General features: G+C 40.0%; 1 protein-coding gene across 1 annotated transcript in view; it reads right to left on the reverse strand.

The window, feature by feature from the left end:
• The window catches only part of AXL (AXL receptor tyrosine kinase), a 1440461-nt gene that overhangs the window by 520955 nt on the left and 899506 nt on the right, over positions 1-20000 (reverse strand). The window contains exons 9-11 of the mRNA XM_044083580.1: positions 1828-1972; positions 1010-1030; positions 696-825 (exon numbers count right to left, since the gene is read on the reverse strand). Coding sequence (XP_043939515.1) covers positions 696-825; positions 1010-1030; positions 1828-1972 — 296 coding nt within the window. The remainder of the gene's footprint in view (positions 1-695; positions 826-1009; positions 1031-1827; positions 1973-20000) is intronic.

A 20000-nucleotide genomic window follows, 5' to 3' on the forward strand; every position in this document is an offset into this window, starting at 1 on the left:
AGATTTGCTCTTGCCCGGAGATAGGAATGAATGGGCAGTAGCAATGGCTTGATGGTCAGCATGTATGCTAAAATTAAGTGTTTACATCTGCACATTTACAGATGAAAGATATGGTACTTCAGTTAGACAGAGAAAAGCACAGCCGGAAAAGTCATGACAGAACAAGAGAAGTAAATAAGAGAATCTGCTGAAGTAAAGCATGGGGTGCAGAATATATCCCCCTAAATATACTAAAGGGTGCTGCAATGGCACGTGAATTACTGCTAGCTAGAAGGAAACAAAGGATGCCAAGGACCGCACTGGAACACACGAGGGTGACTCAGAGAACCACTAATAGTGCTAACATACAATCAAAGGAGTGTAAGTAGAAAAAAAGGGCACATCTAAATAGTGATACAGGAGTCCTTTGGAGCAACAGAAGCTGCAGTCTTGCTTGACTATGCTATTCCTTTTTTTTCCATTTTGTTCTTTACAAATGGACAGACAAGATTTTACATAATTAAGTATTACAACATTTCTGCTGCAAAGAAATGAAACCTTACCGCAAGATCACAGCACACAACTGGTAACAGTATTACACAAATAATTTGTAAGCAAGGACCAGAAGCAGCACACGTTGAGCTAGGAATGCTAAGCAGTGTCAGGACATCATCAGCAACAAGAATCAGTGTAACACACACCCAGGGAAGACTTACCCATAGCGAGTCTCTTTTCTTCTTAGTCTGGCAAGGAAGACTGCTGTTAAAATTGCCAAGGACAATGCAAGGCTAACTGCCATTATGACATACCACCAATGCCAAGAAAGTGCTGGGCCAATGCTCTTTTCTGTGATACATGAAAAAAGAGAATAGGTGAGAAGATGGCACACAGTAGAAGAAAAAAATTCAGTCAGTGGAATTAGATCTTTATTACTTCTAAACGAACAAGGGCAGCAATGTACACACAAAGCTAAATACCAACACTGATTTTTTTTTCTCATTTAAGAAGGGATCAGAAAGCATATCCTTACCAGACTTGTGTCTTCCATCATCTGCAGGGAAAGACAAAATTATAATTATGTACATGTTTACCATCTAAGAACATTCCACACTTTAAAAGGCCATTTAAAAAGTTTTATCATAGCAGCACAATTGAATCCCTGTTCTCCAGATAAGAAATATGAGCATGTAACCTTTGTTTTCCAAGGGTTCATTACATTTCTAGCTTCAGAATTACACATGCAGTGTTTTCTAGCTATGCGGAAGAGTTGCAGTATGGATTACTAAGTTCCAATTCAACTAAGTTACTAACATCAATTAGTAGAAAACATTTTGCTGAAAATAAAAATTTTTGAAGGTTTGCATCAGTGAAATATATTATGCCAAAAATAGTGAAAAAGCAAACTACCAAAATACAAAAAAGTACCGTATGACGGGTACAAGGATCATTGCATCCCCCCCCCCGATGCAGGGAATGGGATTCACATCCTTAACTATTTTATCTCCAGGCCCCTTGCCACTTGAAAGAAGTGTGATTATTCTATTATACATAACAAAGTTAACTCTTTTTGATTTCAAAGACCTTGTAGTTGCTGTTTTTTTTAACAAGTTAACTTTTAAGAGAACTGTTAACAGCTAGCTCCCTCCTGCATGCAAGCCAAAACTAAATAACTGCAGGCATGGAACAGCTAATACAGTTCAAAATTCACTATAAAATAAACTATGACCTGTCTCTATCAGGAAAAAAATGAAAAAACAAAGAAAACAATTAAGTGATGCATACAATTTCTGATCCTAAAAACATGCATGAATGCAATACTTCATCCTAATGGAGAGCTGTGACACTTACCAAATTCAGTATTGATGACAGTAAGCGATTCACTCCATGGTCCTTCTCCAGCTGACGTATATGGAGCTACTCGTAGGGTGATATTGTGGAATGTAACATTCATCTCTAAAGGCACCTCATTGTTTAATCCAACATCTACAATCTCCTAGAAACAACGGCACATTTACAAACAAACAGTGACTAGCATGTCCTTTATTCATAACAGGGTTTAGATTTAACACACTGATAACTAATTTAGAAAATGTTAAGGAAAGACTAAAGCTACAAATAATAATCACTGTATAACTGGAAACATCTGTGAACTAGTGTAACTACATAACAGAGAGCTATGATTGGGTCTCAGTTGTAACCATGTTATGTGTTAGAGACACAGATGCCAAGAAATTCACCTCGAGAGCAAAAATACTTGTAGACAGATTTAGTGCCAGTCACTGAAATTCCAAAAATCCACAAGTTTCTTATATCCCCCTATCATCCTCAAGGAACATGCCCCAAATATGATCTAAAAAACTAAAAAATACCACTTTTGAAGGTACACACAATTTGTCTGTGCACTTTAACAGCACCAAACATGCCTTTGCGGAATCCCTTCAGAACTTTTTTATTTTAAGCTTAGCCACAGGATATGTCCTTGAAGAATAGTGATTGTTGTGATGTCCCTTCATAAGACATACTTCATCACAGATCTCTGGAACTACAGATCAATCAGCCTGACTAGTGTAATCTGCAAAGCCATGAAATATGTCATATCTAACTTCATTATATACAATGTTAAAAAATTCATACATCTAGACCCTCAAGAGTTTTTTTTTTTAAAGGGGAGATCATGCCTATATAATTTAGTAAATTTTTTTGAGAAAGTCACAGAAGCAGTGGATAGTGGTTGGTCACTCCATACAGCTTCTATCTGGATCTGGCAAAGGCACTCAAACCCCCCCCACACACACACACTGATGTTGTAAATGTGTTAAGGAATCAAAATGTAGAGGCATGCTTGATAAGGTGAATAGCAAACTGATTGAAAAACAAAACCTGTACAGTTTAGGGTGTGCACACTTATGCAACCAGCTTATTGTACATTTCTTATTTTTTTATATTTTTCCCCCAAGAGATTTGTTTGTTTTTCCATTTTTTATGTTTCCCCCCACCCCAACAGATTTGTTTGTTTTTCAATTGAATTGTAAAGGTTATAGGTCACATTAATGCTGGGGAAAAGTTTTGAAATGATTTATTGTGGTCTCATTTTTTTATATCATGAAAACCTGGCATTTTAACAGGGGGTGTTGTACACTTTTTATATCCACTGTATGTTTTCTAGGACAGGATTAAGGTCTTTGTTACTGATAAACTAGAACAGGGGGATAAACGATGGGGGAGGGGCTGGGTGTGTTGGGGAGAGGTAGAGGTTGTGGTACTACGGAAGTGTCTGAATTCCTTGAGAAAGCCAAAGGCTGAGAGTTCTTCTGGATGATGATAAGGGAGAAGGCAGGATCTTTGGATTTCCTACCTGTGAGAAAGCAGAGATAGTGATCTATGTTTGAAATAGTTAGGATTATGTCAGCATACAGCTTGCTTATGAAAGTTACCCAGAGAAGTAAAGACAGTGTGATTTTATGGTGAGGGGTTTTGTCTCCATGAAGGCCATGCACTGTCTCTATGTTTCAACAGAGCTTTCAGTTCAGTGGATAGCCCAGGGTTTTTGTTATATTTCAAAAGGTGCTATGTGAGAAGAAATAATTCATCTTGAAGTTGATGGAGGGTATGTGTAAGAGCTGTGGCAGTTGAACTGGGGTTCTGTAAATTGGTAACGAAAGACCAGTCAATATTTGCTAGTTAGTTTTAAGGTTTTCAGTATTGGTAGGCTTGAGCCATATTTCAGTGAAAGATGTGATGTCAGGGGAGTTGGCTGTAAGGAAGGTGTTTATTTGCTCAAGGTTATTAGAGGTGCTTTTGTTGTTAATGCAGTGGAGAGGGTGAAGGTGTGGGGAAAAAGTGGGGGTAGTGTATTCTGGGAGGTACATGGAGTGAATTCAGTGCTAACAATGAGGAGGAGTCTGACCAGGAAGGGGGTCAATTTACAGAGATTTTTAGGAAGTCTGAGATGAGATTGTTGGGGTTTGGTAGGTTTGGAGTAGATGAAGTAAAGGAACTATGGAGTCAGAATTATGTGTGTGTGGTAGGTTTGGAATGGAGTGTGTAAAAGAATGAGGTTATTCTTGGGGTTCAAGTGGGTGACTGTGGGGCTTTGTAATAGGGTGGTGAAGGGAATGCTGTGAGATGGGGTAACAGATGATACAGTGTAGTAGGTTAAAGCAAGGAGGAGGAAAAACATTGTGGAGGGCAGTGGAAGGGAGGGAGTTCTAAACATAAGTGGCAGGAGTCTATGATGCTGGGGCAGAAATAGAGAGAGTATATATGGAAAAATGGAGGGTTTGTGAGTGGTTTTATTTAAGGGTGGGTTTTTGGAGAAACTGGATAGATGTTTAGGGTGAAAGTACGTATTACATTAAGCTGGTTGAGGAACTGGGTTTAACATATTACATTTACTGAACATCCGTATACCTTTAATCGGTGCTCAGAAGTGGGTGGGAAGACAGTGGAGACAGGGATGTAGAAACTGGAGAGCCCAGGAGAAGTTGACACTAGAAGTGGGTGGGGAGGGGAACAAAGTGGGTGACACCTTCCCCCAGCTGGAATCAATCTGTTGAGGTAGGTGTGGTGGCTGCAGAAATTGTCTAGGTCAAACAGCCTAAGCACAGGAGTGGTCAGATAAAAAGAAAGACAAATGAACTAGAACCAAGTCACCCTTAATGGTTACTGATTCAACAGAGTCTTCTTCAAGACTCGTGAGTAAATGCTCCATTTACCTGGGTTAGGAAGATGCACTCTACAAAGAAAAGCAGTACGCAAGCTTTGGGTCTTTGCTGACTTGCTTTAAAACATGGAATAGTGTTTGAATAACATATCTGAACAGAACACATGCCTTAACAGACTTGCCCAAGAGTGGCCAGAAATTGTCTTTACTTTCTTTAAATCACATATCATTATAAATATTACAGAAGTTTAAGTCACATGGCAGCTATTATAAATGTTACTGAAAATACAGGCATACATTTTACTGCAGAATTTATTTTATGTTTGCTGACCAGGTTATTTTGGCTGGGCAGAATGCCCATTTTCAGCAGAGACCAGCTCCAGAAAGGTGGATAACAGACAGTTGCTTATAAAAATCATCACAATAAGGTAAAACAGTAATTACATTCAGAAAAAGAACGCATACAATACTTGTATAAAAATAAAAAAATAATAAGATACTGCATAACAGAAAGGACATTGTAGTTCTATGTTATACATTCTACAGAATGTCATGTTATGTCATTCTACAGATATAAGGTATCCTCAATACACATTGTATAGAAGGTTTAGGAAAAATCTGTAGTAAACTTCAAAACTGAAGAGGTTATTGTTTAGACTGACTTTAGGGAAAAGAAGAGGATGAGAGAAAGGGGGTTGGTAGTGGGGAGAGATTGAGAGGTGGGTTGGCTTGATAGATGAATGGATGATGGTTAAGTTGGGTTAGTAAAGGACCAAGTCCAAGATTTGAGTAGATAGTCTTTTACTGTTTTTTGAAACAGTTTCTGTTAGTAATTAATTTTATATGTTGGGGCAGTTTATTCCAGACATTAGAGAGACAGTTGTTATAGACTAGTTTGGCAATGGTTTTGTTTGGTTTGTAGATCTGAAGATGTTGATCAGAACTGCAGAGTATATACAGTTAGGAATATTAGGTGTAATGAGGTTAGAGAGAGCAGGACAGGAGTGGATTTGGTTTAATATGGAATGGGTGAGGTGAAAGGAGTTGGTGGTGAAATTCAAGCCAGTGAAGTGTTTTTAGAGAAAGGCAGTGGTATGAGCGATATTGTTGGTTGGCAGCAAATCTAGCAATTTTATTATATGCCAGTTCAAGCTTAGTCAAAGATTTGTTTGGAGGTTAGTGAGGATAGGTGCCACATAAAGTAGGTCGGATAGAAGGTAGGCTTGTGCCAGAGAGAGTTTGGCTTCATTTGTCAGGAATTTTTTATTTCTATTAAGTAGGCAGAGTTTTTGGAGGGACGTTTTAATGCAGTTTTGAATATGTAGATTGAATTTAAGGTGATCATCAAATATAACCCCTAAGAGCTTGGTGTGGGACTCTACCTTGATAGTTGTGTTGTTTAGTGAGGTGAAAGTGAAGGTGGATTTGAGGTGTTGGCGGGATTTAGGGAGGAAGAGGAGGAGTTTAGTTTTATTTGGGTTAAGAAGGAGTTGGTTGGAAGTTAGCCATTTTTCTATTGAGTGGAGAGATTCTTGTGTAAGGGTGAGCAGGTTGGGTAGATTGTCAGAGGTGGAAATTATTGTAGAGTCATCAGTGTAATATATTAAACAGGAGTGAGGACAGGCTTGATAGACGTTATTAGTGAAAATGTTAAATAGAAGGGGACCAATGATGGAGCCTTGGGAAACCTCAATATAGACTGGAAGGAAAGGGTAGGATGCAGATATCCATTTCACAGCCTGAAATCTGTTTGAGAGACAGCTAGAGAGCCAGCAGAGAGTAGAGTTTGAGAGATTAAGGTTAGATAGTTTGGAAAGAAGTAGGTTGTGGGAGACGGTGTCAAAGGCTTTACAGATGACAAGGAATATACATGAGACTAGTTTATTGTTGTCACAAGATGTAGAGATACTGTGTGTAAAATATATTAGTGCTGTGGCTATAATGTGGTTGGGGCGGAAACCATGTTGTGTAGTAGATGAGCAAGGAGCTGTTTATGAATACACTTTTCAAGAATGTTTGAAAGAGGTGACGGGATAGCAATAGGTCCAAAATTAAGGGTCAGTGGAGTTACCTCCTTTATGTAGAGGAATAACATAGGATTTTTTCCAGATTTCAGGGACTATGCTTTCTTGGATTGGTTTGTTGATAAGTATGGAGATGGGATATGCATGGAGATGGGATATGCAACAGATTTTACTGCAAGTTTAAGGTAGAGAGGTGGTAAGTTATCAGCAGAAGGGGAACATGGTCTGAGTTTACTGAGCATTGATCTGATATAGGGAGTGGGGATGGGTTTAAGTGTTATGCAGATTGAATGGGAAGATGTAGTAGGAGAGACAGAGGGGGTGGTATCTGTGTCTTTTTAGTTAATTTTTGAATGAGTCAATGAAGGTGTTAAGAAGTGTAGCAGTTGTACAGCAGAGCTGTTTGGGGAGGGATTTGGTGCAGGGGGGGTTACCTGGGTGTAACAGTTTGTTAAAAGTATTCCAGAATTTCTTGGAGTGGGACTTATTTGTGGGTTAAGGTTAATTTATTTTGTCTAGGTTGACTTGTTTTATTGTTAAGTTGTATAGTTCTCTGTAATGCTGATGACTGGAAGGGGACTTGTGTTTATTCCAGTTTTTCCAAGCGCTATCTCGCTGTTTCATGAGGGAATGAGTGCCCTGAGTTAACCAAGGTGCAACGTTATATTTAAGTCTAATTTTTCTGATTGCAGCAAAGAAGTTTAGGGTGCTGAGAAAGATGTTACTGAATTTTAGAACAGCTTCATCAAGAGACAGATTAAGAATGAAGGACCAATTAATAGTGGAGAGTATTTTATTAAATGTGTCAGGACTGAAATGAGACAGTTTGTGGCAGTCTTTGTAGTGATGGGATTTGGACCCTTGGGGGAGTGTCACTGGATAGAGGTAGGGAGGTGATTACTTAGGGAATCATAGTGTGGAGGGAGAGAAGTGAAGAACCAGTCGAGTGTGAAACTATGTTAGCGTGAATATCCAGGTGGGTGGGGGTAGTGATAAGTTGGGAGAAACCAAAAACGTTGATATTGGCATTAGAAGAGTCAGAGCACAGAGAATTCCAGTTAATGTTAACATTGCCTAGTATAATGGCTTCATAGGAAATAATATTTGAGATCCAGGAGAGAAAATGTTCAAGGACAGGGATGTTGCATCCAGGGGGTATATTTCAGGTTAATATGAGGACTTCAGCACGGAGAAATTTTGGTGAGGTGGTCTGAGTACAATAGTTCTACACCTCCCCCTTTTTTGATAAGCCTATCTTGGCAAAATATATTACAGCCAGGGGGTAAGATTTCATTGTTATTATATGGGGTTTTAGCCATGCTTCAGAGAGAGTGAGAATGTTGGAGGAGTGGAAAGATATCCAGGCATGTAGTTCAGTGACTTTGTTAACAATACTTTGAATGTTGAGTGAGAAAACAGTTAGGTTTTTTGTTAAGAGGAGGTGCAAGTCTGTGAAAAGGGGATAGGAGGGAAGGGGGTTGTGTGTCGATAAGGGAGAGAGGAGTTGGTCGCTGGTTCTGGATTTGGGTGTACATCTCCAGATAGTAGAGAGTTTAGTACAGGTTGTTTAAGACATTAATGGAATTTGTTTGGCTTTAGTTTGGGAGCAAGAGGGTTGAGTGAGAAGTTTCATTTTAAATAAATGATGAATATAATGAAAACTAAAACATAGTCTTGTAGCTTTAATAAGAGGAAATAATAGCCATTGTCTGACTGTCTTACTTAAATTCTCAAAAGAACTGTATTAAAACTATAATAATGCAGTAGCTTTTAAAGGTGGGATTAAAGTCCTACAAAAATTAAAGGCAGGTGGAAAACTATGTTTTGAAGTGCCACAGACATCTAATAACTTCCATGATAACCTCAAATCACCACATGTAATAAAGTAATGTTCAATACCTACCGCAGTTATTATAGGTAATTACTAGGCAGTCAAACTACAGGCCATTACAGGCCTAAACAATAAACCATATTCAAAAATGTCCTCCAGTATCAGGAGGGCAATACAAGACAGACCGGCCATGTAATAATCCAAAAAGAAATATAAGTATGTAATCTTCAGTGTTAAAATTAAAAACAACTCAAGAAAAACTCTTTATTACATGTGTACTAAGATGAAAGTGCTCAGGATAATACAACTTTTGGTTTCTGGTGCATTTTTCAGTGCTTTTCAGTTACAGCTTGGTGGAGAATTCCAGGTTGCCCACTCAGTTATCTAGGTTTACTATGATGGTGTCATGATTGCTACTCTGCTTGATATATTGTTCTAGAGGTAGTATATACATTGGGATGGACTAGTCACATGAATATGTCTATTTATCTGTTGATGAAGTTTTAGGTCCATTAACTGGGTATTTTTTCCCTCCATAGACATATTGTAAAGTGAATGTTTGTTTACAGGAAACCAATGTTCAGTGAAGGAAAAGTAGAGGGGAAGGTTGCAATGCTGAGGTATTTTCGTCAATACCTGCTGCTCATTAAATTTCTTGTACAAGTGCTCTATTTAACTGCAGTAAGGGCACCTGCAGAACATGTCATATCTAAGGCCAACTCCAACACAGTGGCTCATGTAAAGAAATGGTCCATTTGTGATTTAGTGGGATAAAGCCCTGTCTACTCTACAGGTAAACCTAGTTCAACTAGCAGCACAGATTCTTGATGGCGATGGCAGACAGATATGGAGACCCATCACTGAGGTAGGGGAGTGAGGGGAGGATCTGTCTGTATACACATTGAGGGGTGCAAGGGGTAGCCTGGGGGTGGCCATTAGGCCTATCAATCAGACTGGTCTATATTTATTAGAACAGTGAAGTCTTGAAACATCGAATGGTCTAATATCGACCACTGTTCAGCGAATGCTCAAAATAGCGAAGCTGCAGAACACCGAATTCTTTCTTGGGGAAAGAATTTGGTTGGCCGTTTCTGTCGCTTCGCTATTTTCAGCACTGTGGTGGAAAGTTATGGGTCAGGTTCAGGTAAGTGCGTGATTGTGTGGAAGTGAGAGTTAGGGCGCGGGTTAGGGTGCGGGTGAGGTGAGTGTGCGATAGTGACGGATCTTAGGGTTAGGGTTTGGGTTAAGGTAAGTGGATAGATAGTAGTGCATGTACAGTTTAGTGTAGGGTTAGATGTAGGATTTTAAATGTATGTGTCTGGATTGCTGTTTTTGTGGTGTGCTTGTGTTGTGTGTGTATCTGTTTCGGAACAGCAAATTTTTTCCCTGGGAAAAAATTTGCTGTTCTGCATGTTCGATATTGTAAGCATTCGCTGAATAGGGGTCGATATTAGAACATTCGAAGTTTAAATACTTTGGTGTTCTAATATAGACCCAATCAGACAATAGATGGTAGCCTTTATAGTAAGCATGTGGAAGCAGTGCCACTGTGCTTATATAGTTCACCTGTACCCTTCATCCCAAGGGCGGGATTAGGCCAAGACACTAGTGAGAGCATAAAGCAGACGCATGCCTGCTTAAATGATAGATACCCCCCCCCCCCCACCAAGGGTGGCTCTCACCTCATATCCAAATGACTAACGAACTACCATTGTCATATAGAGGGAAGGCTTGACGACTGGCAGGCATGGGACCAAAAAAAACTAAATAGAAAGTTTCTCTCTTAGGAAGAAAAACAGTATGTAGGACAAAACAGCCTCATGACAAGATAATCTGAAACAGACAGGAAGATGGTGGCCTTTTACATGGAAAGTGTGTTGCATTCATAAGGCTTAGTAAAACATTAGTCTGCTGTGAACATTTCATCTCCTGAGACATATGTAAGGTCAAATTGTGTTTTAAAGTCCATATATGTAGAATATTGTCTCAGAATGGAGATGGAAATTATGAAGAGGCAAGCACATATGGACAGAAATTATTTGGAAAGTGTAGACATAATTCCCAAGAGGGAAAGAAACCAGTGAATTAAGTCTTCCTGGTTTCCCTGCACATAAAATACACCGCAAAGTATCAAAGCTTGTCCCTGGTTAAAATGCTCAGGCAGATGCACTCAGCACAGTAAGCATCAGCTTTTGAAAAAGATGCATTTAATTAGATTTTAGAGTTACCACAACTTATGAATAAATACCATACTTGTCTATCCAAGCCTGAGCATCAAAAACTCAACAAAAACAGCAGCAACTCCAAATAGTACTTTCTAACAAAGGAAATAAGGATTGCATCTTAGTTTAAGTGCGACAACAATGGGATTCTACAAAAACAAATTAATAACCAATGTCTGTACAGGATTCCATTGGGCAACTATTATGTACTAAAGTTTCAATGAGAAATATGCACAGCTTTTCAAAATTTATTAGATATACTGTGCATTAATGCACTGCTAAAAATAGCTGATGATACTTCAGTCCCAGCAGACAGAAACACAGTGTTTATCAAAATAGCAAAAATGGTAATGCATCAAAAAATGACAACCTTGTTTTCTGCAGTTCTGATACCTGCTTCTCTGCAGAATGCCCGAGTACAATGCTTACAGGCTGAAATCAACACAGTGACTCAAAAGATGCTGGGATAGTGAATTATATTAATATGGGTTTGAAGCTCATACATAGAGATATAAGAAAGACTGTTATAACATCTCAAGCACTAAGTCATTAGTGCCACAAAAATGGTAAATGTACACTGCATCTGCCTGATGGCAAATGCCAAATGCAGAAGTAAGCCTATCTAGTATGTCCTTTAATAATTTCATTTAATATTTTTTCTCCCTCCAGCCCATTACATCTGTTTTCAGTTCCTGTTCAGTGTCCTTCCAGCCCTTTATGTCCCTTTTCAGCTCCTGTTGAGTGTCCTCTTGAATGCCTCTGTGGATTCCATCTCTTCCACTGGGTTCTGGCAGTCCTGTCCTTGGGTCTACAACTCTCTTGCTAGAAGAGATCCATGAAGTAGTTAGCACCTACAGTCTGTTGCCTGTTTAGAATTACCCCTTCACACCTCCCTTACATAAGCTTTTACATCAATATCATGTCTCTCAATTTCTTATAGTTTTAGGAGTGAAGATAGCAAGCTCCTTTGGCTTCTGGTTACATCCCTTTCCTTCTGTCCCATAGATCTTACTGGTGACGTTTCCTGTGGTTTATCTTCAACCAATGTCCTGTATAATAGAAGTATTAACTCTCTGCTTCTGGAATATGCCCTACTAGTATATCCCCAGCATTCTTTATGCTGACTGTACTGCCTTCTTTCTCCTTGCTGTCGGTTCTTTTCCCCTAGGTAATACTTCACATTGGGTTTGTAAAGGCTGTGGAACACTCTAGAGTTGCTTGAAATGAACCTCCACTGTCATCTTTCTTGGTCAGCCTTTTAAATCTTCCCTACATGGCATCTCCCCATCCACCACTCGCAGCACCTGTCTGTGTCATTGGTGAAGAAGTCAATCCTGTTCTGTAATATTACAGATATTCCAAAACAAGCACATTGTAAATACTGAATGCAGGAAGACCCCTGCAACAGTTCTCTAGACAGTTTCTAATTTGTGGTATGAAACCACAACCTTTTGTCCCCTACAATTCAACCATGCAGCTCACCAGTGCTTCAGCGTTGATCCTACCACCCCCCCCCCCCCCCAATGGCCTGTCTTGCTAAATTCGCCAGTCTGTAATCCAATCCTAAAACTACATCTGGCTTGACTGATGGATCCCACATAGAAACCAGCTTCACCACACAGATCTATATTTTGCTTTATTCTGGTACCTTGGCTTGTCGCCTTCTCAGGAATAACTCAGTAGTACAAACTGATCCAATTTAAACACAAAAGTGCCCCATCCATCAATTATACAATCAGTAAACCAATTAACATTCAAATAACTATTAAACCTTTTTATAACATCCTACTAGAATTGTCATTTAAATTTTATTTATAGTCATACAAATCAATGCATATTCATTACACAAAATCTGTAAAAATATATCAAATTTATTTATAACGTTAAATTACTATCCAGATTCATTCCCGTTGGAAAAAGTGTCCTGTAATTAATACTCATCCTACATTCTAATCTATTAAGTTCTTCCCTAAAACTATCCCCATTGTCCAAACATGGCCGGGCTAATACATTAAAAAACAGAGAGTTCCCTGATCATCCATGTGCAGAAATAAAGTGATTAACTACTGGACTATTTACATTCTGTCACCTAATATCACCCAAGTGTTCCATTATTCTAACCTTCACCCTTCTATTGGTTTGCCCAATATACCATATAACATTCTGGCAACCACACCCAATAATATAAACAACCCCTAAGGAGTTATAACTAAAATATTCCTTGACTTTGTAGTTCCTACCATTGATCTTCCATCCATTTAGATTTTTTACCCCATCATGCATTGAACAGTTACCACAAGCATATGTCCCTACTCTGTATCTTACTGGGAAAGAACTCATGTTTATTGCTGTCTTGGCGATTCTGTCATCTAGAAATTCTGACAGCCCTCCCCTCATGATTCTCTCAATGATTTTCCTTGCCACTACTGTTAAGGTAAGGGGCCTATACTTATGCAGAATTTACATGCTACCCCTCCTCTTTGAAAAATGTACCACTTTTCCAGTCGTCAGACACTTCTGCGCTATCCAAGGGGTCTGTCAACACAGTGGCCACATTTCTAGGGACTCTGGGAGGTAGCCCATGTGGTTCTTGTGCCTTATCTTCCTTAAAGTAGGCAGTTTCCTCTGAACCTCCACTGACTCTATCTTGGTGTGTGCAAAATGTTCTAGCCACTCTCCCCGCCTCCCTTCTAGCACTGCATCCACCTGTTGGTTTCTTTGCAGATTCTGAAGCAACATGCAGCATTTTTACCTTGTCTTCTATACAGTAAAAATCAAGTATGTGATCCTGGCTAATCCTGTAACATATAGGAACTATTCCAAGGCAAACTTACTACTACTAAGTGATAACATGTCAAATTTTCCAAGTGCCCCCAAGCCCTTACAACACAGCTGACTATGCTGAATTGTTCACAGAAATCCTGAATAGTAATGTCAATAAATGCATAGAGACAGCTATGCCAAACAGAATTAATCCCAAAACTAACTAAAAAAACAAGCCACCTGGTAGACTCCAAACATAAACAGGCTCTACAACAAATGAAAAAAGTTATAGCCAAGATTAGGAAGTGCTACACTCAGCATGATAAAAACATTCTCATCAAGTTAAATAATTAAGAAGGCAAATTCAGTCTATCAAAGACAAATTTAAGGTAAATATAGTCTCCCAGGCAAAGATCAACCACAAAGCTTTTTTTAGCTGTGCCAAAAACCTCAAAGGCAGTAAACAGCAGTGTACAGAACTGATTGTAAATGAAGCCGCATACACAGAACTGGAAGGTATAGTAGATCTGCGGGCTGATAAATTCAGCTCCAATTCTACACTCTCTCTCTCTCTCCCACGGCTACATACATGGATACATAAATAGACAGTAGTCTTCTTTTCAACCAACATGGGTCTAAAGTAGTAAGGAAATCATTCTATGTTGGTCAATTTATAAGCAAGGGCATTGCAGCTAGGACCAAATTTGTCACTGTTTCACTGTATTCATTCCTGATCAGGTCCATCATTGGGTAAAGTGCCCCCTTCCTATGTATCTGACCAGGCACATTCAACCTGGAATGTTCACAGAGGTTCATCACAAAAATAATATGGGGCATAAACAGCACATCCTATGCAGATCACCACAAAGCCTATCTCTATAGTCTGTTTCCTACAGACTGCTCAGAACTCATCTATGCCTGTTGTAAAAGGTATCCTTTGATTCCACTTTGATGGGCCTTTTGTATATCTGCAAAAAAAAAAATAGCATGAGAATTACTGGATCGAGGGACTGAAACTTTGCTTGCAACATAAATAGGACACACTGGAGGGGCAGGTAGGTCTCTCAGAGAATTCGCATTCTCTAGTATAGGCTTCCCATCTATGTGAAACAGAACTCTTCTTTAACCATCTTACACTGAAACAGAGATCAGTGGATGGGAAACTGGAATTATACACCCCAGGTCTTGCACCTATGTCTCTAATGGACAAAGACCACCTGTAAATTTTGCCCTAGCACACATATACCCTTTAAAATAACGCTAAGGCTCATAAATGTCTGGAATACAATTACATTGCTTGGCTAGGCTTCTAAAGCCCCAGTGGTCGTTCGCTAAGTATACACCAATTATCACCCTCCCATCTTGTTATTAGTCTTCTCTTTCCCTTCATCCTTTTTGCTGTGTATCTAAAATCCCTTGTTTCCCTTCTTGATCTAATTCACTAACTTATTGTTTTCTTATGCACAATATTTTGGGCAGTTAGCCTCACATATGCAACTACACTGGTCTTCTCTTTCTGCTTCCCTATCACACCCATCTCCACATCCATCTCCACAGCCAACAACTACAACCCATCCCCTTACCTTTTTTCTTCCATCAGCTTGGTCCTACTTTCCTAAATTATCCTCAACTCCCTCCCAACCCCAACCCCTAGAAGGACAATTATCACTTATTTTTCATTATACTTCCTCCCTGATTAAGAAAATGTAATCTGTGTATACTCATATATCCTTCTACAGAAGTTATTTCACAAATCTTTCAAAAGCAATCAGTTAACATCTAGTACTTTTCAGATATCAGAAATTCTTGCAGACAATGTTCTTTCACAGACAGACAACAACATTCACAACTAGTTCTGCTCATACACCAGTGAAATGATCCAAAAGCAAATGAATATTTTTCTGTCTTAAAAGAATGTAAAAAATGCAAGAGAGTGAGACACTTCAATAAATCTAGCTTTGATGTCCTGCACTAATCATAACACAGATCAGATGAATCAAACACACAAATTATACAATTCTTCCTCTAAAACGTGCACGCTGATTGGCCAGCCCAACCAGCGTGCCCGTTGTAAATCCTTCAATATACTAACGGAAAAAGGTCCGGTCACCCGGACTTTTTCCGTTAGTATAAAACACTGTCTCGCTATGTTAAAAGAGTTTAACATAGCGATACAGGTTAAAAAAAAGCAATGCAGATCTCCGTTGCTTTTTTTAAAGCTGTCTCGCTATGTTAAACTCCTTTAACATAGCGACACAGTGTGTAAAAAGCAACGGAGATCTTGCGATCTCTGTTGCTTTTTTTTTTTTTTAAACCTGTCTCGCTATATTAAATGGGTTTAGCATAGCGAGACAGCTTTAAAATAAGTAACGGAGATCTCCGTTGTTTATTTTAAAGCTGTCTCACTATGTTAAACCCATTTAACATAACGAACAGTAAAAGCAATGGAGATCTTGCGTTCTCCGTTGCTTTTGCCCACAGCTTTGATGTACTGCGTAGGCATGCGCAGTACATCAGAAGTGCCGCGGAATACCAGACAGCTGCGGAAGGGCAGCAAAGAGGCATTATACAATGCCATTATTTAAGAAAAGTAATTATTTCTTTTCTTAAATAATGTCATTGTATAATAGCAATAACCCACTTCTGGGTGTGGGTAATGCGGGATTTAACCACGGTTGTCTTTGTTTGCCCTCGGGACCAAACCACGCCAACCGTGGTTAAATCCCGCATTACCCACACCCAGGCGTGGGTTATTGCTATAATAAACCACTGCAAATCAAAATCTACCTTTCTATGTCACAAGACATTGAATTATTCAGTAAAGCACCTCAAACAAATTAGGACTCAGCAGCTGAAAATATGTACATTAAACTAAAACAAAGAAAACTGAAACTAACTGTTAAGAAAAGGGATCTTTATTAAACAAGGTCAATAAAAGACTACAACAATTCAACAATTGGCTAAGCTTCTGGTGACATTCTAAGGGGATCCAGTATCTGTCTGCCTGGGATGACATGATCGACAAACCACAATGCTTTGCCAGAGATGGCCTGCACCTCTCGCCCCTGGGATTCCGGATACTGGCTAAGGCTCTAGCCACCCCTATAGTGCCTTTTTTAGGCAAGGTTCAAATGACAAATTCACCACCCTAATAGGTACAGGCAAGAAGAATCTGAGGGTATTGCTACTCAGTGCTAGAAGTCTAAACCTCAAAATGCACTCACTCAAGGCACTCCTTAAAATGGAGAAATTCGACATCTGTGCAGTGACAGAGACCTGGTTCAAGGCTCCTCTGCATTACCAGGCTATAATTCATACCACACCTTTTGGCCACCTAACCTGGACTGAAACACTAAAGGCGGAGGTGTGTCCATATTCATTAAGGATATCCACACCTCCAGGCTAGTTGCTCAGCATAATGCATCCAAGATTATGCAAGTGCAACTAACTCTGGGCAAGACCGCAATCCAAATTCTAGCTTGCTACAGATCTCCCACCATGCCCCAGGATTCCCACTCATCATTTCTTGATACACTGGAAAATATTAAGGTATAACCCAATACCCTAATAATGGGCGATTTCAACTACCCTACCATTAACTGGGAAAACTACTCATGTACCAACTCTTGTGCGCAACGTTTTCTGGAATTCATAAATTCCAATGCCATGGATCAACTTATCCACACCCCCACCAGGGGCAGCAATATCCTAGGCCTGGTTATTACCAACATGGGCAACCCATGCTCCACACCAGAGGTCAATTCCTCATTGGTCAGATCCGACCACAAGCTAATCACCCTAGATATCCACATCCCTCCCCCACCCCCATTAGGGAAACCACAGTAAAAAATTTCTCCAAAGCCAACTTCTTCTGTTCTTAAAACAGAAGTGGCAAACTGCACAACACCCATGCTGACGAACAATAGAGGTATGACTGCTGAATCCTACACAAATGCACTTTATAAGCACTTACACAAATGCATGGATCGTGCAATCCCTAACAGAACCAAGATGCTATCCTCCAAAAAAAGAAAGCCAATCTGGTGGTCCCCTGCCATAATCAAACTCTACAACAGAAGAAAGAAACTGTTGCAAAAAACAGTAAAATCCCATGATTGGAGAAACTCCCTGGTCAGCCTCAGTAAGAAGATGAGATCCCTCATAAAATCCTCCAAAGCTAGTTACGAAAACAAAATCGCCACTGACTCTAAAGACAACCACAAAACATTCTATAGCTATGTCAAGAATCTCAATGGCAACACTCAAATCTGCTCTCAGTTACAGCACTATGGCACTAAATATACAGAACCAACTGATATTGCCAACATCCTGGCAGATAGGTGCAGTGCTAACTTTACCCCCTTGTCATCCCCTAAAGGACCCATCTCTATACCAGAAGAATGCAAAGTTCCTGTAAACACGGCTGCACAGGTAAAAAACACACTATCCAAAGCCAAGAACACAGCATCCATGGGACCTGACAACATCCCAGGCTGTGTTCTACATGAACTACAGAACGAACTGGCACCCCACCTAAGTACCATGTTCAATCATAGCCTCAGCTCAGGCTACGTGCCCACTGAATGGCGCACAGCGACAGTTATCCCACTCCACAAAGGGGGAGCCACCACAGACCCCGGAAACTACCACCCCATCAGCCTAACGTGCCTGGTCTGCAAGGCTATGGAACGTATCATCATGGAACTTATAAACAATGTCATTGGTAATCTCCAAACTCAGGACCCCACCCAGTTCGGGTTTGTAAAAGGCAGATCATGTCTCCAAAACCTGATGTCCTTCTTTGAAACAGTCACCAAAGCCATAGATGAGGGTAAGGTGGCTCACACAGCCTATCTAGAATCTCGCCAAGGCTTTCGACACCATCCCCCACTCTGGAATTATAGATAAACTCACTAAACTAGGTATAAATCCCTATGTTACAAGATGGGTTGCCAACTGGCTCGCTGACAGAACCCACACTGTGAAGGTAGCAGACTCCAAATCCAACTTCAGACCAGTGACAAGTGGAGTACCACAGGGTTCAGTCCTGGGTCCTCTCCTGTTTGGTATCTACTTCTCTGAAGTGCAGGCCAACACAGAAGGTCTTTGGCTAATGAAGTTCGCAGATTACTGCAAACTAGGAGCCATAATCAAAACTCCAAAAGATGTGGACATCCTACAAAAGGGCCTCGCTGAGACAGATGCCTGGTGTCAAAGCCATGGCCTCAAGCTCAATGCCAAAAAGTGCATTGTCATCCCTTTTGGTAAAAACTCTGTACCCATGAACTACCACATAGGCAGTGGTCTACTTAACACCGAAAGTGTGATAAGAGACCTTGGGACACAGGTGGATAGTAGTCTCTCCTTTGATAATCAAATCGCCACAGTAGTTAGGAAATCCTTCTATGTGGCACACCTCATCACAAAAGGTTTCTCATCCAGGAAAAAAGAGGTCATTGTTCTCCTCTACTCGTCACTCATTAGACCCATTATAGAGTACAATGCCCCTTTTGGTATGTACCTCACAAGACATCTACAACAACTGGAAAGGCCACAGAAATACCTCACAAAGAGGATTACCGGCCTCAAACAGATGCCCTATACAGACCGTCTCAAAAAACTGCAGCTTTACTCTGTCACATATCGCCTACTCAGAGGCAATCTCTGCCTAACACACAAAGCTATGTCAAATCCAGAGCTTTTAGACATGGTCCACTTAAAGAAATCCCAATCCCTCTGAGCTACACACTCTAGGGACCTAAACCTTGTCACCACAATAAACAGAACATGCTGGAGGGATAGATTCCTGTTCCAGAGACTTCCCATACTCTGGAACAAACTACCTATCTATGTCAAACAGAGGTCCTCATTAGCACTCTTCAAGAAAAAGCTTGATGATTGGATGGGAGATAGGAAATTCACCCCGGGGATCACTTCTGTGGCTCTGCTCAACAGTGGCACAGGAAAATAATTTTCTTGGGTGGCGAAAACCAGAGTACCTTTGGCAAGGCTTATATAGGCCCTATGGCCAATAGCCTAGTACCTACCTATGAACCTATAAGGAATACTGGATACAGAACTGCTGTGTGTAACTTGGCTAGAGTTTTCTGCAGCACTAGGAAAGAAGGAAAGTGTATAGGTGTCACTCCTATTGGTGCAATTCCAGGTTTCCTTAAAAGGAAGTGAACTAAAGGCAATGAGGTCAATTAAGTGAATGTTTTAATTGCATGTGGAAGGGAATGTTTTAATGGTGTGTGTTTTCAGTCAAAAGCAGATAAAACAGCACAAACTGAATTGGAATAAAGGAAATATTTTCTATGTGTGGGTGGCCCCACCCCATGCACCTTCTTTATCACCACATTACAATATCAGTTTCAAAGCTGACCACAGCTTAAGGAAAAGGAGAATTCTTTCATTTTAGCAACCATGAATTTACTTCAAAACTCTGGGGAACGGATAGTAAATACTACTAGATAATGAAAACAGCTGAGCAACCAAATAGATCCTAAATTCTTTAC

Source organism: Protopterus annectens, chromosome 1.part0 (genome assembly GCF_019279795.1).
Source record: "Protopterus annectens isolate FY-2018-M chromosome 1.part0, PAN1.0, whole genome shotgun sequence".
Classification (NCBI taxonomy): Eukaryota; Metazoa; Chordata; order Ceratodontiformes; family Protopteridae; genus Protopterus; species Protopterus annectens.